We start from the raw sequence: 27,847 nt of genomic DNA on the forward strand, positions 1-27,847 counted from the left end.
TTCACTGATTCTCTGAAATCGACCCCACCGTTGAAGGACACCTGAATCCACAGAAGAGAATGCCATTATTCTACCAATAATAGCTATTTGTTGGTCCCAGCTGGAACTGTTTGCACTTAGACTTAAAAATATGCACGCGAATCAACTGGCGTGTAAAGAGCTAATTCTTGTGCTGCGTATTGAGTGGCTTTGTGGCTTTGTAGAAGAGAATTCTCTTTTTGCTCCTGGATGGAAGGTAGAACGAAGAAGATACATACAAAGTGAGTTGACATAAAAAAAAAAAAAAAGGCAGAAGAAGATAGGTGTAGAAGTTCATTTCGAATGACCCATATCTTATTAAAACAGGTAGACATCTATATTGAGAATGAGGAAGGGGAATGTTCACATAAGTGAAAAAGGCATCCAGAGACATTTCAAAATTAAGGGCACTGGACCAAAGGTTTATTAATGTCTTTTAAAGCATATGCTTAATGTACTCATTTAACACACTTAATGCAAAACTTAATAATAACACACTTAATATATTTTACAGCACACATGATAGAAGAGAAAAGCAAAATCAGTCTACATAGTAGACTCTGATGATAGCAATAACATTTCTCTTGACTGTATGTTTTCACACATAATTAAATTATTTTACTTTTTTAGCCATCCAACTAGCACACAAAGTTTTAAGCTCTCCAAAAAGCAAATCACTTTCTACCACTGAAAATCTAATAAAATCTTTTTTTTTTTTTTTTTTTTTTAATTTTCAGCAATATCTACCACAGCCGTTTTAAACAGTGTCTGGTTTAAATCTGTCTGGAACATTCAGGCTGCATCCATCTAGCCTAACCAGGCTTCCAGATCTACCCAAATCTTTCCTTTCTGTGTAAGGCAGATACTTGTCACTCACTCAGTGATTTCCATGGACAGCCATTATTGCTGAGGCCACCAAGAAGGCCCACAGGGCTGTGCTTGCTTTAGGGAGACAGACACATGTCTCTCAATGTCAAGTTTCATGCCTCCAAGGAAGAAATCTCTTTTTCCCTATTGATATGCTTCTCCCATATGCTTCTCTCCGTGTACAAATGTCCTCAAGTCAAAACTGCCTTCCTTCCAGATCTCTTTCCTTTTCCTGCTCTCTGGCTAGTATTTTAGTTCACTGCTAAATAAATGAGCTAACAATTAATGATGACAATTAATAGTGACAATTAATAATAGTAATAACAACACATGAACTATTAAGTCTGTGCCAAGAACTGTGGTAGGTACTTTATTCATTTGGTTCCCCTATGAAGTAGGTACAACTACTCTACATTCCAGTTTTACAGATGAGGACACTGAGGCATAGACCGGTTAGAAAAGATTCCACACAGAAGTAAGTAGCTAGCACAGGATTCGAACCCCAGCATATTGACTGCACGGCTCATGCTCGACAACCATGCCCTGCTGCCGCCACATTAACGGCATTTAAAATATATAATTAAAAAAAAAATCAAGCAAGTAACTTTTTGTTTTTTTTATTGTTTCCTGTGGCTAATGAATACCAGTGGCTAACAGTGAATATGGAAAATCTGGTCTGGCACCATCCTGTCTATAAACATTCCTGTTCGTTAAATCAACAAATGTTTTAGACCAGTTTTGAAAGACCCTGAGAATGATTTGAATGAAAATGTGTGTCTCAGCATTTGGGGAAGTTCCCTCCAAACAGGCCCAATTAAGCAGGCCCTGTGCAGTGCTTTAGGGGGGTTCCAGTAACTGCGGGTCTGCAGCTGTGGTCAGCACACGCCGAACATGTCCTGAGGCCAAGGACTTGGCACACCTCGGTCCCCTACTCTGCACACAGCCCCCCCCACTCTCTGCCCCATCCCAGGCACTCTCCACAGTGCTTAGAGGTAAGAGGCACTGTGGGGAAGTGAAGGCACCATTGCAGTTACTACATCACCTACAGGATCATAGAAAACGCCACTTCATCAATGAGAAAGAATGAAATATGGCCCTTTGTAGCAACATGGATGGAACTGGAGAGTGTGATGCTAAGTGAAATAAGCCATACAGAGAAAGACAGATACCATATGTTTTCACTCTTATGTGGATCCTGAGAAACTTAACAGGAACCCATGGGGGAGGGGAAGGGGGAAAAAAAAGAGGTTAGAGTGGGAGAGAGCCAAAGCATAAGAGATTCTTAAAAACTGAGAACAAACTGAGGGCTGATGGGGGGTGGGAAGGAGGGGAGGGTGGGTGATGGGTATTGAGGGCACCTTTTGGGATGAGCACTGGGTGTTGTATGGAAACCAATTTGACAATAAACTTCATATATTGAAAAAAAAAAAAGAAAATGCCACTTCATGAACTTAAAATCCTTTAGTTCAATCATGAGCATTAAAAACGTGAAGATGTACCCTTTTTGTAGGGCGTAAGTTCCTTTGCTTTGTGCCCAGCCTCACCGTTTCTGAATATGGATTGAGAATGAGCACCTGTAGACAGTTACGGAGGAGGAAGAAACAGAAGAGGTCTGTTGCTTTTGAATTCTGGGTTCCACTGGGAGCACATGACCACAGCTCAATGTTTAGTCCTATCTCTGGCAACTTAGTGATGACTTTCATCTTCAGACTGTAAGTAAGATTTTCAGAGAGCCAAATATTTTTAATAGTGCCCTTTGTTAAAAATAGGCTCCTCCGCTCCGAGCCCAGAGCGTCAAGAGCTCTTTCTTACATTTGGCTTTTCTAAAGATCAGGACTGTGAAAGAACAGGGAAGACTTCAGATTCAGTTCCACAAGGCTTGACCACTTTTGCAGGCATCAGGTACAGAAGATTCTTCCAGAACCTTGAGTTATACGACAGAGGTTTATCAGCGTTCCACTTCAGAACTCTGTGAGATTTCAAAAGCTTTAGTGATTGGGGGAAGAATGTGAAGTCACTGACAGGTGTAAATTCAATTAAGATGATTTTAATTTTCCTTTCTACCAGAGCTTCATGGAGTCCACTTTCAAGTTCATACCTGACTTCATTAGACATGTAGCTTTTACTTAGGACAATGATCAGTCTTCGGCTTTTCTCTATCAATGAGTGGATTTCATCAACAATAGCTGAAAAGGCAAGATGTGGCAAAGTAATTAAAGAGAACTAAAAGAGACAGGAGATGAAAATCATTTTGCACAGTCTAATTCTGTGTTATTTAACTTACTTCACTAGTGAGTTTTTCAAGATAAACCATTTATTCTTAGTTCTATACACCTATGGAAAACAATCATCTAGAAAACAATAATGAAGTTGGCACTAATTCTATGCCACTCCCTCTTCTAAATGTTTTATGTATATCAACTTACTAAAGCATCATAATGATCCTATGAAGAAAGTATTGTCATCACCACCAGTTTACAGATGAGGAAGCCAAAGTACAGAGTGGTTAAGTAACTTGCCTGGAGTCACACAGCTCATAAATGGCAGAATCAGAACCTAGGTGGTCTAGTTCTGGAGCACCTGTTCCTAACCATCATGCTATCGCTTGCCTCTCCACAGGCAGGGAGGAGCACACTAAAATCCAAATTTAAAGATTATATATCTATGTATCTATATCTATATGGAGATAGATCTATATGGAGATATAGATATATAGATATAGATATATAGATATAGATTAGATATAGATATAGATATAGATATATAGATAGATATCCATCCCACAGTTAGTCCAGACCAGAAGTTGACAAACATTCTGTAAAGGGCCAGATAGCGAATATTCCAGGCTTTTCACACCATCTTTGTCACACTGCTCATCTCTGCCATGTAGCTCAGGCAGCCACAGACAACACATGAACAAATGTCACCTTGCTGTGTTTCAACAGAGGTGACAGACTGGATCTGACCCGTGGGTGATGGGTTGCCAATTTCTGGTTTAGACCTCTACCCTTTCTCAAATAGACGTTTTAATCCAAACTAATTACAATTGAATACGCAACATTCTTTATTTTTATATAAGAACCGAGAAGAAATCTATTTAATTAATTTATTTATTAAAAATTAGTATGCTTTCTCCTTCTAATTGGTAGTATTTTCCCTTTCTCATTTGTAATCTGGGTGGGTGGGAGGGGACCACAACTATTCCTTATTTACTGCTATGTTTTCAATGCCAAGCTCAGATTTTGGCACAAGGCTGGAACTCAGTATATGTTGCATGAATGGATGATAGTGACAATGAAAATATTTATATTGTATCCTTGGTAATGCACCAGCCCCCAAAACATTCTGACGCAGATTTCAGATATTTGCTCTGGAAGACTTCAGAGAAAATATACGGAAATGTAACTAAATTTCTTGGCTTCAAACTGGAATTTGCTTCAATGAATGTTTTAGGGTTGTTTATATTCATATACTAGTAAAAAACTGAATTTCATGACTAAAATCCGACATGAATCATCAATCTCCTTTTATTCACCCTTTTCTGACCGTAATTTTCACACCAATGCCAACCCAACAAAGAATAAGTATTTTCTGGTAAGAATGAACTGTGTTTATAGTGCAGAGAATCCCGTTCTGCTGTATAAAACATTACCAAAAGAGATATTCCTACTGTGGGGCATCTCTAGATAAATGCCTCACGGCAATGCCGATTCTGGGCCTGGTTCTGAAAGTGGAATGCCCTTTCCCCAAAAGTTCAGAGAAGTAGGAAGCACATTGAAGAGCCTGGGGCCCAAAGAGGTGACTCTCAGAAGTAGTGTAGTTCGCTTTTTTGTCACTTACTGATTCTACTGATTTAGCTGGTCACTTTTGGTTTAGAAAATCGCGTTCATTTGTTTTTAAGGCAAAACGGGGTTGTCTTTTGTAAGGCTGAATTATTCATCTTTTACAAGGAAAATCTCTCCACCAGTTCCCTATCTTGTATTCCCTTTCTTACCTCCTCCAGGCACTACATCCCTTTCATATATGCATAACTTATACCCAAAGTGTTTCTCCAACACCCTGGGCAAAATCTCCACAGCAAAGGTGTGCTCCTCTCCATTTTCGGGTCCACATTCTTTTAGGTAAGACACAAAAGCATCGTATGTTTTCCCATCTAGGAAATAAGGTTTACTCTTTTAATTACAGTGCAAATAAAAGTTTAAGTACGAATTTGAGCAAAAGGCACGAAAAATGGGAGTGGAACCAATGAAAAGGAAAAATGAAATAGAGCATCTATCTGTACAGCATCTATAATCAAATTGTACACATTAAATATGTACTGTTACTTGAATATCAATTGGAGCTCAATGAAGCCATTTAAAAAAGAATAAAGAAAATATTTTTGCTAGAAAACAAATTAAAAATTAGAGCAAGAATGTTTAAACTAGGTAACCCGTAAGGTCCATCAAATATATTTTGGTTCTCGGATTCTTTTTAGACATTATTCTTTATCTATAACTTTTTAAGTTGTCAAACACAAGAAATAAATTCATTATTAAAGACAAACAAAAAATAGCATCACCAAATCTCATATGCTAATCAAGCAACCAACCAGCAAATTGTTTTTTTGCATGTACATTAAGACTCCCCTTTTTGGATACTATAGAAGGATGGGGATAAATGCTAGATCCAGGAGCTCAAGGAATTTAAAGGCAGGTAAAGCCCAGGAGACCAAATATATTCTACCAGCATCCTCATATGTCTACTCTCAGAATGACTCACTGGAAAGCCAAGACAGAAACAAAGCTGAGAGTTTACATTGGCAAGTGAGAAATGACAATAGAGGTGATTTAACAGAAGACCATGTGGGAAGGGAAGGGGAAAAAATAGTTACAAACAGAGAGGGAGGGAGGCAAACCATAAGAGACTCTTAAATAGAGAATAAACTGAAGGTTGATGGGCGGGGGACGGGGAAGAGGGGAAAATGGGTGATGGGCATTGAGGAGGGCACCTGCTGGGATGAGCACTAGGTGTTATATGTAAGTGATGGATCCCGGGAATCTACTCCCCAAACTAAGAGCACAGGTACTAGATGCCAATATGAAAACTTCCAGTCTGTTGAAAGGTTTTCACTGATAATAACATCTGCTCCTATTTAATTCCTGATAATGAAGCGCTTTCAGGAGGTTAAGGCGACAAAGCCAAGATGAAAGTGTTACCTAAACAACAAAGACCATTGTACTAATTGGGTAACTACAAAATTACATACATCTCTGTCTCCTCTACCTTCGTCCAATCTGTTTGAGAAGACAAAGCAGACAGACCCAACAACTTGAAAAAGTTTACAAAGAACACATTAGCAGATGCCAGACGGTGTGACAAAACCAGCAAAACAAACAGAATCAAAACAGTCAGACACTACAGCGTGATCTCCAGGGGACACGCTTTCCGAGAAAAAGAAATTTTGAGCCAAGTCCTAAAGGATACAACTGATGCTAACTGGGATTGGTAGAGGAAGAAGGGGCAGTGGGTGGGGCGTGGTCTACCCCTAAGCCGTGACAGTTTGTTAGATGGTACAGGAGTTAGATGTATGCTTGCCTGTGTTATTGGAATCATGAACTTGCTACTGAGTTGAAAGCTAAATATCACTGAGTCCTTTATGAAAATCTAATAGGATGAAACCATTCCAGTTCCATGTTCTTTGTGGTGCCACATCATGCATGTTCAACAATTCAGCCTGGTACCTTCAATGGCTCACAAAACAACAATTTCTGCTTCTGGCAAAGCTTCTTCAATTCCACCTACAGAATTCAGGTTCAGCAGTTCAACTCAGAGCCTACTGTTGATTTAAAGCAACTGGTTAGCAGAATCGCATGCATACAAAAGAAAGGACAGGGGCGCCTGGGAGGCTCAGTGGGTTAGGCGTCTGACTTTGGCTCAGATCATGATCTCCCGGTTCACGAGTTTGAGCCTTGCATTGGGCTCTGTGCTGATAGCACTTTGGATTATCTCTCTCTCGCTCTCTCTGTGTCCCTCCCCCACTTTCTCTCTCTCTCTCAAAATAAATGTCAACTTAAAAAAAAAAAAAGAAAAGAAAGGACATTTTGGTAAAAACCGTAGAATTAATATGCATATCGGAGGTAGGAAAAGCTGCTATAAAAAAAAGAGCCAGTTCCTAGTTTAATCAGTAAGTGGGTCCCCCAAGTAATTCTGTTGGATTGCTGTGAAATACAGCTATTTATTAGTGTAAGAGCTAGTGTTTCCATTAATAGTCATTATGTCAACGATTAGAATGGGCGCCAAGGAGTAAGAAATAAATAAGTACACTTTTTAAAAAGGTACTCTTTTTTTGTAATCATGATGTAACTAATTGCAATAAACTGGAAAGACAATTCAGCCAAATTTATACTGTAATATGCAAGTAATATAGTTTTACTCTTACCCATGGAAAATTAGTTTTTCAACTATTAATTAATTTTCAAATGCCTTATTTCAAGCAATTCTCTTCTTGGTTTAGCAAATCTTGTAATTTATATTCTAATTTACTTTAAACCCAGGTAATGAACGGCTTGCTGGCTTTGATAACAAAGTAAAGTGCTTAAGGTAAGGTATCGGAAAGCTAATAATAATTATTTTGGGTTCTGTATAAACGAAGTCCTCATGTGAATGGGCATTTGGGACTTTAAGGAATCAGGCCAGAGCTTCTCAAAATGTGTTCAGCGAGTGACCATGTTTTCATTTAATTTGACTGGCTTGGGTTGATTTGTTTCATTTCCAGTCCTTCATAAACCAGTACTGAAAACATTCTTGGATATTGCAGCAATATCAATTGGCCAGGAAAGTTTAAATTTTTGCACTTTATCTCCATTTCTGCCCTTTTCCACAACTGATCTCTGTCATGGACCACACTTTTAAATATAGCTGATGTAGAGCACATCTGTAAATGTTTCCATGCACCGCTACATCGGGAGGTAGGAAGCGTGAACTGAAAAAAAAAATGTGGATTGTGTCAAACACAACAACGAGGGGGAAAAAATCTTAGCTGACGATCAGAAAGAGAGATATTAGTGAATGCTCATTTTGAGATACTTTCTGGTCAATGCAAGTAGAGACCTGTTCAGAAAGGGCCAACAAGAGACTTTTCGGTTGCTTGCAGCATTTCTTTCCATCTCCAAAATTGCACACACACAGGCTCAAAGCTAAATTAACTAGCTTTGCTAATTTTATATTATTTTTTAAATTTATTTTTATTTTTGAGAGAGAGAGAGAGAGAGAGAGAGAGAGAGAGAGAGAGCCTCAAGCTGGCTCCGTGCTGTCAGCGCAGAGCCCAACACGGGGCTTGATCCCACAAACCGTGAGATCACGAACTGAACTGAGATCGAGAGTCAGATGCCCAACCGACTGAGCCACTCAGGTATTCCTAATTTTATATTATTAATTAAAAGTTGCAAATGTGAAAAATCTGAGACTTCTTTCATAACTTGAGGAGAGGAGGGTCTTTCTACTTCTGATCACAGATCTAGATTTAAAAAATCCATAATAATAAAAATGTACACCTGAAACTAACATAGCAGTGTGTTCAATTATCCTTCAAGAATAACAAAAAAAAATCTTCCACATGTGACACTACTATAAGCAAAGTCAAAAGGCAGATTACAATCTGGGAATAATATTTTCATTTCATATTATAGACAACAGTCTAGCCTCCTTAAACTAGAAATAGCTCCTAGACATAAACAAGAAAAAGAAAGGCCAACAACCCAAAAGAAAAAATGGCAAAGGCTAAGAATGAGTACTTTGAGAAAGGAAATACAAATGAGTCTTACACAAATCAATAGTGACTCTTACATAGGAAGCGAAATGGCAAACAAAAACTACACGGAGATACAACTATTTACCTATCAGATTGGCACATACTCATAAGGTTTTGGGTAAGGTCATGGGACAAAAGTGACCCCATTCTTTGAAGGTGGCAGTGGTATAGTAATATGGGGGGCAAATTGGCAATATCCGCCAAAGTAACAATTGTGTCTACCCTTGAGAATTCTTCCTTCACTTATACTGCCCACAGTTGAACCAATGACTGTACAAAACTATCTGTCACATCATTTCAGTAATAACAAGTTGTCTTAAATAGCCCACAAGGTGACCAAATAGACAGTGAGACGTCTGCAGAAATAAAACACTGGGCAAGGCTAACAACTGAGAGACTTTACAAACTACTATAGAAGTGCATCCAAGGCATATTAAATCAAAGTTAAAAATAGTGTACATAATATGCGAACATTCGTTGGAGCGGAATTTGATTCTATATTGTTATTTGTTCGGCTATACTGTCAATGGTGGATGAAGTGGGAAGAACATAGGATAGGATGACAGGGAGATATTCTGTTGTATCATTTCTCAGACTTTTTGTGTTTTGAACTATGTGTGTCCTACACACACACACACAAGCAAGTTTAATGGGGTAGACTGATTTTTTTAAATTCAGTAGCCATCTTTCTTTTTTATTAAAGTATACATAATTCAGTAACTGTCTTGAAACTTGAGGACTTCTTTAAATCACCTTTAAAAGTAGAGAAACTTAGGCACAGAGTTGCCACACAGAAACAGCCATAGATAAAAACAGGCAGTTCTAGGAAACTAGAACCCGGGTCATTTGACTTCTAGTCCGGGGTTCCTGTAGATACATCATGCAGCCTTCTTTGTCAGGTTAAAATAATGAACCATAATACAATTCAATTCCACTGAAATGAAGTTTATTGAATGTGCATATTGTTTAAGATGCCCAGATTGTGTGTGAATAACGACAGCTCATGGGCACAAGCATCTCACAGGCCATGAAGGAGGACGTGACATGCGTGCATAAAACAATTAGAGAACAGTTTTTGGCAACATATGAGCAAGCACAAAAAAAGGTGATACAAGACAACACTTGTGAGGAATGCTACGTTCAAATCAATTTTTCCCATGGACAAACCTTTACCACACATGAAGTATAATCAAAATGAAATGAAGATTAATGTTTCTTTATTTGGTTTCTTTTTCAAAATTTTGTAATGTTTATTCATTTTTGAGACAGAGAAAGAGTGTGAGTGGGGAAGGGGCAGAGAGAGAGGGAGACACAGAATCCAAACAGCCTCCAGGCTCTGAGCTGTCAGCACAGAGCCTGACATGGGGCTTGAACCCACAAACCGTGAGATCATGACCTGAGCCGAAGTCAGACACTTAACTGACTGAACCACCCAGGTGCCCCTCTTTATTTGGTTTCTTAATGAAGTAAGAAGATAAGAAAATCCAGCATTGTGATATTCATTACCTGTTAATGTTTCATCTTTTCTCATGAAATGTCTATAAAATAGAGCCAAGTCAACTCTATAAATGACACCCATTATCACTAGGCACACAACTACCACTGAGATCAAAACAGCCACAATTATTCCTCTGGTGAAGATGTAGCCTGGGATATCAGCCATATCTTCTAGAGAGGAAAAGAAAATGGAAATAATTAATGAAAGATGGTTTACCAGTGTCTCCCACCATCTTACCTCATACTTGTCAGTTTTTATATTTAGCACTAATCCCAGTTGTCTATCCAATGCATTCCATTCACTTAGTCCGCATTCCTGCCTTTAGTCTGGAGTACTGACCTTTCTACTCCGATTTTTAAAGAGTAAAAATGTGTAAAAGGATATTCAGAGACCTGAATGGAAAGCATTGTGATATAGCCTGTCCCTACTTGGGGAAGGCAAGGATGATAAGATACCAGGGTGAAATGTCCAGGGACCCAAACATACATCTCAGCTGGTATGTTGAGAACATAAATAGAAGTACACAGTCTTGAGAGAGCAAGTGCTGAGCTGAGCTCGTCTGGGCTCCGAGCCTGGTTCCATCTCTTAGTTTGTGTCCTAGGGAAAGTCACTGATTCCCTTCATTCTTAGTGTCTTCATCCATAATATGAACCCTTTTCTGAGCAGCTATTGGGCCAATGGCCCTGGGTTGTATTGTACTGGTGGAGGATGGAGGGGGGTGACTCTGGGACGTTCCATCAGGTAGGCAGTGAAAAATTTTAGGAGTCCGCAGATTTGAGCCATCAACTGTCCACCTGCCAGATCCAGGGACTGGTCCAAGAGGGGAAGCCTCAGCTAATCTTGGTTGAGTGCATGAGCACACGCAAGGGCCCCCTGTGCCCAGCGCCCAGCTAAGGTAGGCTGGAGGCCGCAGTACCTAGTATCATTGGCCTCATCCTACACTGAGCTGCAAGCGTGCCTCTCATCGTTATGGGTACGTGAGGGCTGCCATGACTGCCTCGCCCATGACACTCAGCTACATCTCTGTCTCCAGGCTATATCTGCTCCGCTCTCTTGGGCCCCTGGTGCTTATCTAGGACTGCAATCTGATCGAGAGCAAAGGATTAGAGTTTGCGTTTTCATTTTCTGCATGAAATCAATGCACAAGGGACTCCGGCAGGGGACTGAGCCCCAGTTTAGCCTGAATACTTGTGACACAAGGCAGATAATTTCACCTTTTGGGAGCTTGCTTCCTGGGGTGTAAGATGAAGGGAGTGGTGATCTTTGAGGTGTCCCTCAGCAGCAACTTTCTAAGCTTCCACAAACTTCCAAAGTAAAACTTGCTCATACCTTTTTTCAACAAGACGAAGTTTATGGTGTCTGTGCCTCCCTCGCTGGCCACAGTGCAATTATATGAAAATTTTAGATTTTTTGCATTGATATTCTCAATTTTCAACATTCTTGACACATACAATTTGCCGTCCAGAGCCCTGTAAAAGAAGAAACAATTCAGTGACAGGCTTTGCTCATTGCCAGCAACATTGCTCATGAGGGAGGAATTCATATGCACAAATACTCAAAGGCAGTGGCTCTCTTGGCTCCATGGAACCTTCTCTTTCTGGTGGGTCCTCAGAGTGTGGGCCACCACAAACCTCTGCTCCTCCGGGGAGCATCAGGGTGGACAGAAACAGCCCTCCTGAGACCACCTGGGGACGACCCTGTGAACCGCCCAGAATGAAAATGTCTGGAAGGTAATGATGCTAAGTTCTCTCTCAATGATTTTCCCCTATTTCTCCTCGCCCAACGGCTTAGCGTTCTTCCCATGGGGAGGTCTCCACCGATTGTGACAAAGCTGCAAATAGTTCAGCAGAGATACAGATTCCTATCAAGCTTGTCCATGCCATCCTGAAGATCGCTTTTATTTTGTTCAGCATCGAAAACAAACTGAAGAATGACACTATTGTCAGATGCACCTGCAGGCATATGAAAAATACCAATTAAGCTGTTCAGCACATGTCAGAAAATGACGTAGACAACCATTAGCAGCGAGCTGTCTTTCTCTTCTTAAAAGATTCAAGTTGTCCTGTCGTCGATGCAAGGCAACTGCTCATGACATCTGCTTCCCCGTCAATGACAGGCTGTGAAAGCACCATGTCAACCAGCGCTCCCCAGGTGCGCTCACTCACCTGCCGCGCCCCTAGCAGCAGGTGCCTCTATTCTTGGGACATGGCACCCTCTGTCACCTCCAACCGTGTCAAATATAATTTGAACATGATTCTGTAAAGAAGTCACCAATCCAGAAATAGCAACTATCTCATATCAGTGAAAAATCCCGAAGTAAGGCACAAAAGGCCAGTGAGAAGCCAAGACAGATGACAGAAAAAGCACAGGCATAACTCTAAAGAAAGACCACCTTACTCTTAGCTTAGTTTGAGCTCCATTGCAGATAGTTTGGTGAGTTGGTCTTCTATCCCTCCAAACAGGAGCAACAGATCGCTAGAAGGGGGAAATGCAGAACTCCAGGGGAGGTTCGATGCTGAGGATAAAGACACAATGGCAAGACAGCCCTGCAATTCAGCTGAGTTACTAGTCACGTGCCTACTAGAAGCAAGCGAACAGACCTTGCACCATAAGGAGCTTGCAGACAAGTGTTAGCAAGAATCAAGAGTTGTTGCCGTGACATCAAAGAATTTTTTTAAATGTAAAAAGCAGAAAAAAATCCTCGAAAGTGCAGCTAAGGTAACAGATACCTTGGGATCCCTACTCTCTACCACCTGAGTATATCAGTAAAATACCGATTAATGACCCAAAGTCATTCAAAAACACTCAAACGACCACAGGCTTAGCACAATTTTTAAAATCCAAAAAACTATGGCCTAGGTAATCCCTCTTTTATCAGATGCTTAAGTAAATTGCCCATCCCTATCAGATCCTGACCAACCAAAAGCTACTTTTAGTAAGGCGATGTTAAAAAACCTCACTGACCTTCTTTTTCTAGTTTAGACCTTAGCAATAGATTTCTGCATAATCCATCAGCCTAGCGCATGGTAATTATCATTATAAAATATGTAAATTATAAATTAAAATTTAACCTTATCTCAAACACCCAATCAGCCATTCAGGACTCTGGTGTTTTTTATAGCATGGATCTATGATACAATGTGATTTGTATATATCATGATACATAATACATCACATATACGTACCTATTTTTTTTTACGTTCTCTTCATGTACATTGGGCTCCTTTCCATTTTCATCCCACAAGTTCCAATAAATCTGATCCTTTTCATTCGCCAAAGCAGAGCAATTGAGGTTTACATCTTTTCCTACGTAAAAGTTGACAACCAATATTCTGATCTTACAGACTCAGATTTCCCAAAGGTATAAAATTAATATAATCAACATATATTAACTTAATACATAGAGCTAATGTAGTGCTACCTCTCAGAAAGAAAAAGATAGGCTTGGTTTTTAAATTTTAAAACATGTATAAAGCAGAGAAATTAGGTAGCAATTTTAAGTCATCCATAGCCTATGAGTTGGTTTTGCTTCAAATGTCTATGTTTAAATAAATTATTAAAACTTAGAGTGGCAAGTGGGCCTTCTTTTCAACATACAGTTTAGTAGGTAGTGTCGGGGCAACACTCCCACAGCAACTTCTAGAAAAACAAAATGGGTAAATCACACAAAATTAAGTTAGCCAGCAATGAAAGACATTAAAGTGCAGGGAAAACAAAGAGAAACAGCTGGGCTGAAAACGCAGCCAGGAAGAAGCCCTTCCAGGAGGAGCTGAGATAGCCGGCCATCTTATTCTTTGGAGAAATTACTTTGGGTTTATACAGCACCAGGGGAATCTCCCAGAGAAAAGAGAGCCCAGGGGAAATTCTGACAGCCACACGGGCTTGCAGAATTATTGCCGAGGGCTTGGACAACACACAGGAGGCTGCAAAGGCTCAAGGGTCTCTCCTACAGTCTCACAGTACTTGGGGGAGAAAGTCCCACTTCCGGGAAGAGATGTACAACAAAGACAGGACTGAAGTCCTTGCATGCCCCACCCCACCCCATAACCTCCCTGCAGGGAATGCCAAAGGAAAGGTTTCAGACTCACAAAAAATTATCCCAGACGAAAGCAAGGCACTACATGAACAAATGAAGAGTACAAGAAAATACAAGTATCTCAGTAAATATAAAAGAATTTTGGTCACCTAAAGCAATAACAGTGCCAATCTATTGTGAGTTTTATCACACATGCAGTAGGGAAATATGTAAACTAATAGCACAAAGTGAGGTAAGAAGACAAAGGAAATACAAGTCTCTAGCACAACTTTTTTTTTTATGTTTATTTATTTTTGACAGAGAGAGAGAGACACACACAGAGCATGAGCGGGGGAGGGGCAGAAAGAGAGGGAGACACAGAATGGGAAACAGGCTCCAGGCTCTGAGCTGTCAGCACAGAGCCCGACGCGGGGCTCGAACTCACAGACCGCGAGATCATGACCTGAGCCAAAGTCGGACGCTCAACCGACTGAGCCACCCAGGCGCCCCTCTAGCACAACTTAATGAAGGACACAAAAAGGTATAACTAGAAAGAAAACAAATCATATTAAATGAAAGAAAGGAAAAATAATTTATGAATCCAAAAGGAAGGGAGGAATAACAGGAACAAATAACACATAAGGCAACTAACAAACACATAGCAAGATAAGAGGCTTCACAGGATCACCATCATTAAATATAAATGGACTGAGGGGCGCCGGGATGGCTCAGTTAGGCACATGACTCAGGTCATGATCTCACGGTTCGTGGGCTGGGGCCCCGCGTCAGGCTCTGTGCTGACAGCTCAGAGCCTGGAGCCTGCTTCAGATTCTGTGTCTCCCTCTCTCTCTACAGCCCCCCCGCCCCACTCACTGCCTCTCTGTCTCTCAAAAATGAATGAACATTAAAAAAAATGTTTTAAATGTCAATGGACTAGACACTATACAGACTGGATTTCAAAAAAGATCCAAATATATATAGTTGACGTGAAATACAGTGCATGTGTAATTGATTTACAAAGAAACGTTAAAAGGATATAAAAAAAAAGATAAAACATGCCAATCCCAAACAAAAGAAAATTGCTATGGCTGTCTATTACTAGAGAAAGTAGGCATTTAGGAAAGAAGTAACATGATAGATAAAGAGAGAAATTTTATAATGATAAAGTGTCAGTTCAACAGGCATCAGTACGTATGTGCCCATAAGATAACCTCAGCATGTATAAAGCAAAGATTGAACAAAAGGGTACAGAGACAAATTAACCATCGTAGATGCAGATGTTAACATCTCTTTCTTTAACAGATAAAGAAAACACATCAAAGATTGGTTACAATATACATGATTTGGACAATGCCATTAGCTAACTTCACATGATTGGTATTTACAAAATGATAAAACCGAAACCTGCAGAATGCACATTTGTTTCAAACACACTGGGAACATTCATCAAGACGCCACATTCTGTTCCTTAAGCAAGTTACTACAAATTTCATCAGACTGAAATGATACAGAATACAATCTTGGACCAGTATGAAACTAAACTGGATATCAATAACAACAACAACACAAAAACTAGAAAATCCTCCAACTGTTTGGAAGTTAAAAAGAACAAATTATCCATAGATGAAAGAAGAAATCACAAGGGAAGTGTTTTTTGTTTTTTGTAATGTTTGAACCAAATAGTAATGAAAACACAGCATACCTGTATTTGTTAGAAACAGCTACAGTAGCGATTAGAGGGAATTGTAGAGCTTAAAATGCATGTGCTACAAGAGACGATAATTGAAATCAATTATCTATGTCTCCATGTCAACAAATGAAAATTGAGGTGCAAATTAAGCCCAAAATGAGAAGAAAGAAATAACAAAGCTAAGTTCAGGAATCAATAAAAATAAAAAGCAGGCAATCCACAAATACAAACGGCAAAGTATCTAAGCTACGCTGGACATCTGTGGTCCCACAAATGATTGTGACAGGTGGTGGTGGTCCAAAGGTGTGGGCTTAGGAAACAGTCAACAGAAACTTGAACCCCAGCTTCACCACTTTTTTATTGGTTTAACTTTAGACAGATTTCTGAACCCTTCTGGGCTTTGGTCATTTAACCCATTAGATGGGAATAATACCCCTTGGAGTTTTTTGGAGGATTGAATTCAAGAATGTTTTTCTGGACGCCTGGGTGGCTCAGTCGGTTAAGCGTCCGACTTCGGCTCAGGTCATGATCTCGGGTCTGTGGGTTCAACCCCACATCGGCTCTGTGCTGACAGCCCAGAGCCCGGAGCCTGCCTCGGATTCTGTGTCTCCCTCTCTCTCTGCCCCTCCCCCACTCACATTCTGTCTCTGTCTCTCAAAAATGAATAAACATCTTTAAAAAGAATATATTTCAAACACCTAATACAAAACATGATTTAGTATACGTGAATTTCTCCTTTTCCTTCCCTCCTTTCCTTATGGAAAGGAATTACTCAACTGGGCATGTTGATTTCATCAAGACCTGTCTGGATGGTCAATTAAGTCCATTGATTAATCAGTCAAATATTCAGAACACAGGATAAGTCTGAAGCATTTCTCCAGAGTGCTCTCTTATAGGGTTTTCGTCTTTAAAAATAACCATAAAGACTATTAGAGAAAAGCCACAATGGGGTGACCAAAACCCTATGTAAAAACCACAGGCAGTTCTATAATGTTTTCAACATACTGTTCATTTTCATCAGCCTAAAAAGGGCAACATTCACACAATGGCATACTTTCCCTGCTCTTCTAACTTTCCTCACTAAATCTGGTATGTGTTATGCACACACAATATTGGTGAATCATGAATCACATTTAGCCTTGGAAGACTCAATTATGCACCCCATTCCTAGATGTGGAATACATGTATGTCAACATATACCTAATTCCACCTTCACACGGTTGAGCTTTGGTCCAAGAAGAACAGGAATTATTTTACTGCGATCTAAAAGTGAAAAAAAGAAAAGGAAAATGTTTCAGCGTTGCACTGAGCTTCTCTAAGACAAGTTTTTGTTGCAATATGCTTATACCGTGTCACAAAAATTCTAAATAGTCATCACTATGTCATATTTTCATTAAGTAATGGTTGCAGCTAATATTGTTTGTTTCACTTTCCATCAATGCAAAGCTAATGTAACTGGAGGGAACACACTAAATTTGGTGTCCTTCAAATCTGTGGCTTCTGCAGCTATGTGGCAGAGGAAAATGTTCATCCAGGAGGGACAACCGCATCTGTAGGATTTAGATGCAAAGTCACTGGGACGTGCCTTTCTGCTCTTTCTTCCTTCTGTCTGCCCTTCTCAACCCCTCGAAGATGGATTTATTGGGCACAGGGTCTCTATCCGTGCTTTGGCAAGACACTCTCTCTCAGGTGCCAACCCTCCCCTCATAGACACTAAAGGAAGCACACCTTCAGTTCTGTGCTCTCGATACCTCACTTGCCTCACCTTAGTCCTGGCCCTGCAAGGTGTTCACATGTGTGGGCTCAGCTCTACTTCTGTTCACGAGTGGCTTCTGACCTTGACCAGAGGTACATAATACTCTCCACCCCAGCCTCCCTCTGGTAATGTTTCAAAAGTAAATACTTCCCCTAGCAGCCTCCCACTGAAGGCTCTCCTACAACCTAGGACGGCTGATAGCTGCACAACACCGAGAGCGCCTGTGGTCATACATTGAAATTGGTGTTGTCAAGTTCTCGTTACTCTTCTGATCAGCACTGGCAACTTTCCTCATGACCTAGACTCTCCCTTCCAGCACATCTGGCACTCCTAGGGCATTTACAAGTAACCTCCAGAGCGGCCTTCCTGGGACATACCTGTCCTCAGCAGACACGATGCCTGAGGACAAGGAGTAAAAGGCAACCCAGGAGCTCTCCCGCAGCGCCCTCACCTACCTGAGCTCTCTCAGAAAGTGTGATGCTGACGAGTGAAGGGTTGAGACGGGAGGGGTGAATGTGTGGGTGAGAACTGGAGGATGAAACTCGCAATGTGAAAGCCCAGGTCAGTCAGATTTGGTTCCTCTGGGGTTCAGAGTCTCTGGGCAAGCCTGGAAGTGCTATAAGTGGACAGCGGGACCTGGGACGCCCCCAGAGAAAGAAGGAACTCTCGGCCTTGAGAGTATGGAGGAACATGAGTCGATTCAAAGACAAGGGGGCAAGAGGTGATTTTGCTGAAAATTGCCATTGCTTATCTTCCTCCGGATCCATTTTCTTCCCCCCGGGGAAGAGGTAGTGCCAAAGGGTATCTGTAGGACAGGACGTCTTTAAAACAGTATGCCATCTGCTAAACCTTGAAGGATATCGGGGCGCCTGGGTGGTTCAGCCGGTTAAGCGTCTGACTTCAGCCCAGGTCATGATCTCACAGTTCGTGAGTTCAAGCCCTGCGTCGGGCTCCGTGCTGACAGCTTGGGGCCTAGAGCCAGCTTCTGATTCTGCGTCTCCCCGCCTCTCTCTCTGCCCCTCCACCGCTCACGCTCTGTCTCTCTCTCTCAAAAATAAATAAACCTTAAAAACAATTTTAAAACTTGAAGTATATCATTGGAAACCCCAAGTACCCTGTCCCCAGCGTGCTTTCCTCCTCATCCGTCATGTCCCACCTCTAAACTCAGCTCAGAGTCTCCTGACTCCGATCTATCTCTGGGCTCCTTCTGCACCCTAACATCACACAGATGTGTCCGGTTTCATACACTAGGTACTTCTATGTGGCTTATCACCTCTCCTGACTATTCCTCGAGAATAGTATAGAACTCACTTCATTGCTTATTTCCCTGCTTCCTTTACCTCCTGATGCTCAGTACAGTTTATTGAATACAGGCACCCTCAATAAATACCTGTTTAGTGAAAGCATACACTGAACAACAAAAAAACCACAAATTACTCGAATACAAAATAAGAGGGAGACATTCTACTACATACAAGTCATTTACTATCCCCCCCTCCCCACCACCAATCTCTCCAGGGTGGTGAGTGACGCCCAAATTATTTGACCCTATATTTGAGCTAGTGATGCGGTCACGACTCCAAATAAGTTGCCTCTGGATTCCTGTGCTGGGTTAGAAGAAAGAAAACTCTTTTTCATGAGACACATTTCTTTCTTTCCAATTCTAACATTCCTCTTACCTCCAACGATTGTTACGTTGATGGTTTTGGTGACATTAAATAGTTTTCCATTATGAGGGATGGAAAACACACAGGTGTAATATCCCTGATCTTTAAACTCTGCATTCTTCTGTAAAACTGGGTTTGTACCATTGTTTATCTTTTTACAGTTCTGTTTTGTGAAAAAAAAATCAAGTTAAAATATTTTAAGTAAAAGCAGTATCATATTACATTGATTCAAATTTTAGAAATACTTTTATAGAAAAAGGGAAACAGGATGAAAGGTAGAAATTTCTGAGTCGATATCCCAGTGATTTGGCATTGCCTGTACAGCAACAATGAAACACGGTCCCATTACCTGTTATTATTACGGTTATTAATACATGCTGGGAAGTAGAATATAGGGGGAACTATAGCTGCTTCCATCATTTTCTTTTGATCGCTCTTTTACACACAAAGAGGGGAAGGGGTAAAGAGAGAGGGAGAGGGAGAATGGAGGGAGGGCAGGGTGGAAGAATGGAGCACAAGGAGGAGATAGAGAAAACTAAACAACAACAAAATCCCTGCTTGGGTGAAACCTTTCTGCATTTGTAACACTTTTAATCTAACCCATGTACTCAGGAACACCCGTGGTAGGGGTAGTGGAGATAGGAGCAGAATTACACAGAGACCTGAGTACCTAACTGACTACCCACCCCCCTTGATGTCTTCCACAGAAGACAGTGGACTGATCAGAAATGTATCAAGAATATTCAAATACGTAGGCACACACAAACATGTCTCTCCATCACAAATTTCCATACGGGTCACAGGAATGAATAATAGGAAAAAAGCCACCTTCTTCAATCGAGCCATCGGTCACCCATAGAAAAGGTTCTGAAGCAATCTAAGGTCCAGATACGGAGAACAGGAACGACACTGCTAAACTTGACTATGTGATGCTGTTCCTGCAAACGCCAACAAGGAGAACGTACTGCGCACATACTTCTCTCGAACTTGCCAAAGCCGGCAGCAACTGGGGCCAGGCCCAGAGGTCACTAGGAATGGGTTTGTGAAGCACCCACATGTGTCCCTCAACTCAGTAAATTGTTTCTGTGTATGTCAAATTTTTATAAACCCAAACCGTGTTTTTGAAGGCACGTTAAAATATCAATGTCTCTTCGTTTTCACTTCTAATCAGTTGTTTACTGATTTAGCTTCCTTGCTCTCCTCCCCTCAGGTACGCCACAATCTCTAAACAGGCTGAGAATATTGAAGTGGTTAATCATCTAGCTAAAAATAACCTCTCATAGATCTCTTTTCTACATTTAAACATCCGCATGGTGACATTTCTTAAAACCTAGTGCATGGAACCTTACAAATTTATATGTATTGTCAAGTATTTGCACACTTGACAGGAAATAGAATCAAGTGAACTCAGGACTCACTCAGACGTTTGGAAAACATGTGGGTAAGAGCTCTCCTTGAAAACTCACAAGTAAACAGTGGTCAAGCAAAATATGCAAACAGAAGTTTCTAGGAAATCATCTGTGGCTTCAACTTTCCCAAGGGCTTCTGTCTGGATCACTCTCCCATACAGCTCATTAAAACTTCCATGACAGGGGTGCCTGGGTGGCTCAGTCGGTTAAGCGTCCGACTTCGGCTCAGGTCATGATCTCACAGTTTGTGAGTTTGAGCCCCGCCTCAGGCTGTGTGCTCACAGCTCAGAGCCTGGAGCCTGTTCGGATTCTGTGTCTCCCTCTCTCTCTGCCCCTCCCCGACTTGTGCTCTGTCTCTATCTGTCTCTCAAAAATAAATAAAAATGTAAAAAAAAACCCCAAAAAACAACTTCCATGACAGAGTCACATTTGTTCTATAGAAATAATATAATTTGTGTTATGTGTCTGCATGTATGTATATTATGCATGTGTATATTATGCATGTGCATACTGTACATTTGTATGTAACACATATGTGACTGCATATATAATATCCACAGTACTGTCTACAAGAGCTCCTACAATTCAAGTTATACCAGCTGAAGAACATAGGCAATCCACAAAAGAAATAATACGGAGATGCAATAAAGATATAAAAATGTTTAATTTATTATTAAGAAAAGAAATGGGGAAAAAAACACTAAAAATTACAGAACTTCTGCATGTCATATTTCTAAATGTTCTAAAGGTACGACTTCTTGGTGTGGTAGTGGTGGTTGAAAAAAGTGTTTTGAACTAGCATAGCTCCCCAGAGAGGAGCCAGCTAATGCACAGCAAAAGCTGTAAATGTGCTCATGGCCATTGATCCAATTATGCTACTTTTAGGGATGCGATTAAACAATAAAATTGTACATACACCCTAACAGTTACAGGAATGATATTTATTCTAGCCTTATAAACAATAGTGGAAAGTAGGAAACTAACCAATGTCTAATACCAGGGGATTAATTAGATGCAAGTATAAAGCACAATGGAATCCCAGATTTGGAAGAATGTTTAAAGACACAGGGGAATAATCACAACATAATTTGTAGAGGATAAAGGAAAAATCCAGGCATAAAATACCACTTTTTATTTTTTAAAAGGTTTTTTTAAAATACCACTTTTTAAAAGTAGATGTCGGGGCTCCTGGGTGGCTCAGTCAGTTAAGCCTCCGACTCTTGATTTTGGCCTCAGCTCATGATCTCACAGTTCATGAGTTCGAGCCCTGAGTCGGGCTCTGTGCTGACAGCATGGAGCCTGCTTGGTATTCTCTCTCTCCCTCTCTCCTTCTGCCCCTCCCCCACTTTCTCTTTCTCAAAATAAATGAACAAACATTTAAAAAATAAAAATAAAAGTAGATGTTAACACACGCACACACACACACACACACACACACACACACAAACCCTAAAGTCTCTGGCTGGTGGGATTATGAGTGAGTTCTGCTAACTTCATTGTCCATTTTTCCATCTTCCAATTTCACAAAAGGAACTCATATGTTTAGGGGGAAAAGTATATACAATGGAATTTAAAAATATAAATATACATGGCAAGAGAAAATGCAAATCCTTAAGCTAGCTAGCAATCTTTTTTTATTTTTAAAAAAAATTTTTTTTCAACGTGTATTTATTTTTGGGACAGAGAGAGACAGAGCATGAGCGGGGGAGGGGCAGAGAGAGAGGGAGACACAGAATCGGAAACAGGCTCCAGGCTCTGAGCCATCAGCCCAGAGCCTGACGCAGGGCTCGAACTCACGGACCGTGAGATCGTGACCTGCCTGGCTGAAGTGGCTGAAGTCGGACACTTAACCGACTGCGCCACCCAGGCACCCCAAAGCTAGCTAGCAATCTTAAAAATCAATTTACCAAAACAGAAGGGCAAGGAAGGAAGGGCAAGGAAGAAGGAAGTGTTATGTTCACTGAACAGTTTGGATGGGGCAGGGGCTCATTTTAGCCACCCCGCCTGGCACCTGGCTCAGAGGGGTTGGCTAAGCTGTGTGTGTGGTGGGGGGTCATGCGACCTGCATGTGATGAGACCAAAATGCTCCACAGCCATCAGATTCTTACTTTGGAATTTTGTTCTTTGTTTCCTCAAGTCTTTTATTTTTAAGTTTATTTCTTTATTTTGAGAGAGAGAGTGTGCAGCACACAGGAGGGGCAGAGAGAGAGGGAGAGAGAGAGAATCTGCACTGGTGGTGCAGAGCCTGCTGTGTGGCTCGAACTCACGAACCCGTGAGACCATGACCTGAGCCGAAAACGAGAGCTGGTGACTAACTGAGCCACCCAGGCGCCCCTTTCCTCAAGTCTTAAGTTAAAATATTTTAAAAGCATTACCTTATACAGTGAAGTTCTATTGGCCAATGGTTGAAAGTAGTCATGTTTACAGGCTACGTGCAAAGATTTCTGAACTTCTACAGTTTTACTAGTTAGTAGTTTTTCAACAAAACAGCTGCCTTTACTTCTTCCAATGACATTTAATTTCCATTTACGAGTATCATTTCTATGAAATAAAGGTTTAAAGATATTTTATTAGTACAGAGACTTTGCAAATACCACCTTTCAGTAGCCAATGAAATTCTTTCCTTATTATTGTATAAAGAGACTTATTCATTGACGCCCAGACCCTGCCCCGTTTTGGCCCTGTGCAGCAAGAAATGTAACAATTGTCATGGGACAGAGGCGACAGGCGGGGAAAGAGAAGTACCTGAGCGGCCCTACACACACACACACACACACACACACACACACAAACACCCTATTGCATACCATGTATTATAGATACCAGGACAGAAATGTTTAAAACTTCCATGAGCTTTGGAGATGGACAAGTTCAAAGATTCTTAACCCAGGATGGGACAGTGGCATTGGTTTCCTGAGGTCCACAAACAAACTCCTGAACTTGTTTTCTGGAAGTGTGTATATATGCATTGGGTTTTATATTTCTCTGGGCTGTTTCTTCCAATCCTTTTCTCTTACTGTTGAGTAAACCCAGGTCTGGAGCGCCTGCCCTCACCGTAGCTGTAGTAGCACTTTATGTGCCTTACTGAGCAAAAGTTAGTTTGAATAGTTTTATTGTTGTTGTTCCTTCTGATTAAAAATTAGTAATCTGGAAGAGGAAACAACTTTAACCATGTTTTTATAAAGGATCTTTTTTTTTAAGTTTACTTATTTTAAGAGAGACAGAGAGAGCAGGGGAGGGGGAGAGAGACAGAGATACAGACAGAGAAAGAGAGAGACAGAGAGGGAGAGAGAGAGAGAGAGAGAGAGAGAATGAATCCCAAGCAGACTCCTCGCTATCAGTGCAGAGCCTGATAGGGCTCGAACCCATGAACCTGTGAGATCATGACTTGAGTTGAAATCAAGAGTTGGACACTTAACTGACTGAGCCACCCAGGTGCCCCTAGAAAGGAGCTTCTAAGAAAGGAAATGTTTGCAACCTGATGTTTGTTTAAACTGAACTACAGGGATCCACGTACTAAATACAACAGACGTGTGTTAAATTGTCCTGTGTGTGTGACACGCTTGTACCGACCACAGGCTCTTACAGCCCCGACTCTTACATCTGTGGTAGCATGGGAGGAAGACTAGCACTCACTGAGTTCCAGGGATTGTACTGAATATGTACAATGGAGATGGCTATTTCCCTTACTTGTGATAAGAAAGCTAAACTTCATGTAGCAACAGGGCCAGGATGCAAACGCACATCAGCTCGGCCCTCAAGGACAGGACTGCACTGCCCAATACTATGCTTTCACAGTCGATGTGACTCTGGCCCCTCCTTTGGGTATGCATTCATACAAGATTGACCAGGACTGGCAGGGAAGTGATGGGTGGGCTGACAGGCTTGTCCTGAAGGTTAAAAGCAGTAGGTCAATGGCCATGGAACATAATAGAGCTACCTGGCCCTTGAGATGGATTCGGAATCCCGTTGGTATCATCTTCTTCTCAAGTGTCTACTGTTTCCCCTACTTCAGCCCCACTGAGCTGAACAGAGACCTATTTCCAGATATTTCTATCCCGTCACTTACGAGGAAGATAGTGCATGCATATTTCCATCTTATCAGGCCATATTGTTTTCTACCTCTGCAATCCTCAATTCCTAACACTCAGTAAGTCCCGACTGGTGGAATGCTTCCGTGTCCCTGCCACCGCACTGTGAGTGCCAGAACAGGCAGATGCCGGCCTTGCTAGAGGAACTCAAAGGATGGTGTGAAGCTGAGGCCAACTGACCCAAAGCTGTGATCATCTGCGTTCTCATACAAGGCCATCCCTTCCTGGTTGTGGAGCCACTCCTGCCACACAGGAAGGGACTTGAAAAGCTCTGGGCCATTCTTCTGAAGCCCCTTACCAAGCCAAGCTTGCTGTTTGTCAATCCAGAACATGATTGAGACATGATTTGCATGTGCTTTTTTCCTCTGTCTTCATGTCCTCCCCTCTACCACTGAAAACCCCCTCTCTCCTGTGTCCCCTCCCTTCTTGGTGGATTTTCCCCCTTAACATTTTATCTGACTTTAGGATTAAAGTATCAGTCTCCAGAAGCATTTGATTATTAGCAGAAGACTCCCTAGAAATGAAAGGATTATGGTTCTAATGGGGGTGGGGTGGGGAGGAGGATTCCAGGGATGGAATCTGGTCTTTGAAGGATTCCACACAAAATTGCAAAGGCTCACTCACGCATGTGCACACACATGCACACACACACACACACACACACACACACACACACACCCCTCTGAGGCAAACCAGTGCACCATATTTGAAAAAGCCCCCATCTTCAATGCCTCTAGGTGTCCAAACAACCTGTGTGGGTTCCCATTTATTTTCAAAACGATTGTCGAGGCTGTTCCTCATACCATCACTTTTGTCTCATGTTATTCGTCAGCCTCAAATACCCTTTAATGTTCGTCACCACAGCCCCTGAGTCACCTCATTGTTCCTGGCCTCTTGCACCCTCTTCCTGGTTCTCCACACGTCTCTGACAGCCTATCTGTTGGACTATTCCAATTTTCCTTCCTAACCCAGGCTGTGTTCCCCACCTTCCATATCAGAAAGACAGTTAATGCTTTTCCTCCCTGTCTCCAAGCGACATTTGTAGGTAACTGTCTCTTCCCCTCCATGTGCTCCTTCTGTCCAGTCTGGAATGCTTCCTTCAATCATGCCTTTATTCCGTCAGGATTAAGGAGATTTTTTTTAACCCCATTTGTGAATATTCATTCTACGTTAGTGTGAGAAGACCCAGTTGTGATCCATTTCTGGAATCATCTCTCTTAAAGGGTCACATAAAATCCACTGCTGGTCAAAACAAACAACAGAAAGAGTTCTCAAATGTTCTCTCTGACTCCTGGGAGTTCCTATGCATAAAAACAAACCCAAATGACCTCATTTTGTGTAAAACCACAGGAGCGATAACAAGGTTTCACTGTGATATCTCACTGCGCTCTCAACAGCACTGTTGACGATGATCGGGACCCACCCCAGAAATCGACTACATCTGCCAGCACACCACCACGACTCACCTGGCCCTGAGCTATCTTCCACAGGTCAGTCTCACATCTCCATAGAAACATACGTATACATACACACCTACGCAAGTACGCACACTACATCACAAATGTGCCAGATGAACACCATGTCACCAACACTACTAATCCATCACATAGAGCCCTGCTTGTCCAAGTTACTCCTTCCCACCTCACCAAATAATGTATAAAGAGAACCCAGCTCAGTGATAATCACTGACGCAGCGGTTGCTCTCATTTCATAGAACTTAGGACTCTTGATGAGGAGCGTCCTGGCATAGACTGGAGCCGCCTGGCCTGCGAAGGCTGTGCAAAGCCCTTTCCGCGCTGCCTTTCCCCCTGCCCCTGGCTGTAGGCTTGTGATTGGCTGCAAAACCCACACACTCGTCATGAACACTACTGCCTTGTCCCCAACAGACCCCGAAACACTGAACTAGGATGTGTCTGTATCATTTCCAATCCCTCTCCTCAGCCTGCGGATATCACCCAGGAAGCTGAGGCCACCCCCTTCACTGCATGTTCATTATGGAGCTTCACCAATTAGTCCCTTTGGCCAGCAACTCTAGACAACAGGAACAGTTGAGTTTTAAAATGAAATTCATCTGATACCTACTTACCTTTGGTAAGGATCCCCTGAAAGAAGCATTAAGGGAATCTTTCGTTAAGATCACTAAGAAGATAGACACAAGGGCAATATTTAATTTAATTTTCCAATGATGAAGTATTGATCGCATGCTGGAAGAAGAGGAGGGGGGAATAAATGCATGGATTATTCTTTCAGACTGCTGTATATGTGACTGGCTGAGCTAAGTCTAGGGGTGCTACGAAACATACTAACACAAAGAGAAGCTATACTCACCCCATTTGGAAAAAGTAAGATCCACTGTCCTCCAACTCAACTGGCCAAAACTCCAAAACATAATCGTGCAAAGTAATTCTGGGGGAACTGCTTGAGTTTAGCTCAATGCGTCCATGTGATCCACTGCTCTTGTACCATTTTATGGTGTTTTTTTCACTATCGTGCTCAGATGCTGATGAGCAGTATCTCAGATAGAAAAATTCCCCTTCCACTGCAGTGATGCTATGACGTGAAATACATGTTTCTTCATAAGATTAGCAAAGGAAAAGGAAAAAAAAAACACAGGTAAATTTTGTCTTTCCTAATGCATTAGGAGAATAAGCCAGGTTAGTAAGAAAATTGTAAGCAATCTCAGTCTGGTGGGTTCTCTTATCTTAGGGTCAATTTTTCCAACATCAGGGCACTTTCAGGACGTAAAGGAAGACAACGTTTCCAACAGATTTTCCCAAACAGGACGGTACCAAAACTTAACCTATCATAACTGAAAGACAGATAAATGTAGTGTAAGCTTTTCAAAGAAAACGCTACACATTACAATTTCCTTGTAAGGAAAGCCACAGAAGTCACAATGTTGCCACATCTACGCCCAAACACCCCTAGCTGGGGAGTCTCCGTAGAAATGAAAACCAGAAACCTGGAGGCCTTAGAGTTCATCATCTGCCTCAGCAGAAGTGTCACCTCGCCTGTTCTCAACCAGCCTACCTAACCATTTCCTG

General features: G+C 41.5%; 1 protein-coding gene across 3 annotated transcripts in view; it reads right to left on the minus strand.

Annotated features, from left to right (window-relative positions):
* Positions 1-344: 344 nt before the first annotated feature.
* Positions 345-27,847, minus strand: part of IL18R1 (interleukin 18 receptor 1) — a 37,904-nt gene continuing 10,401 nt past the window's right edge. For 2 of the 3 annotated variants that reach the window (XM_053200379.1, XM_015065163.3), the window contains exons 4-12: positions 27,132-27,375; positions 23,088-23,253; positions 19,316-19,466; positions 17,081-17,143; positions 13,361-13,481; positions 11,505-11,644; positions 10,184-10,345; positions 4,880-5,038; positions 345-3,071 (exon numbers count right to left, since the gene is read on the minus strand). In XM_053200379.1, coding sequence (XP_053056354.1) covers positions 2,716-3,071; positions 4,880-5,038; positions 10,184-10,345; positions 11,505-11,644; positions 13,361-13,481; positions 17,081-17,143; positions 19,316-19,466; positions 23,088-23,253; positions 27,132-27,375 — 1,562 coding nt within the window. In that variant the 3' untranslated portion in view covers positions 345-2,715. The remainder of the gene's footprint in view (positions 3,072-4,879; positions 5,039-10,183; positions 10,346-11,504; positions 11,645-13,360; positions 13,482-17,080; positions 17,144-19,315; positions 19,467-23,087; positions 23,254-27,131; positions 27,376-27,847) is intronic. The other variant, XM_053200380.1, reaches the window with a different exon arrangement.

The sequence above is a fragment of the Acinonyx jubatus genome, chromosome A3 (assembly GCF_027475565.1).
Source record: "Acinonyx jubatus isolate Ajub_Pintada_27869175 chromosome A3, VMU_Ajub_asm_v1.0, whole genome shotgun sequence".
Lineage (NCBI taxonomy): Eukaryota > Metazoa > Chordata > Mammalia > Carnivora > Felidae > Acinonyx > Acinonyx jubatus.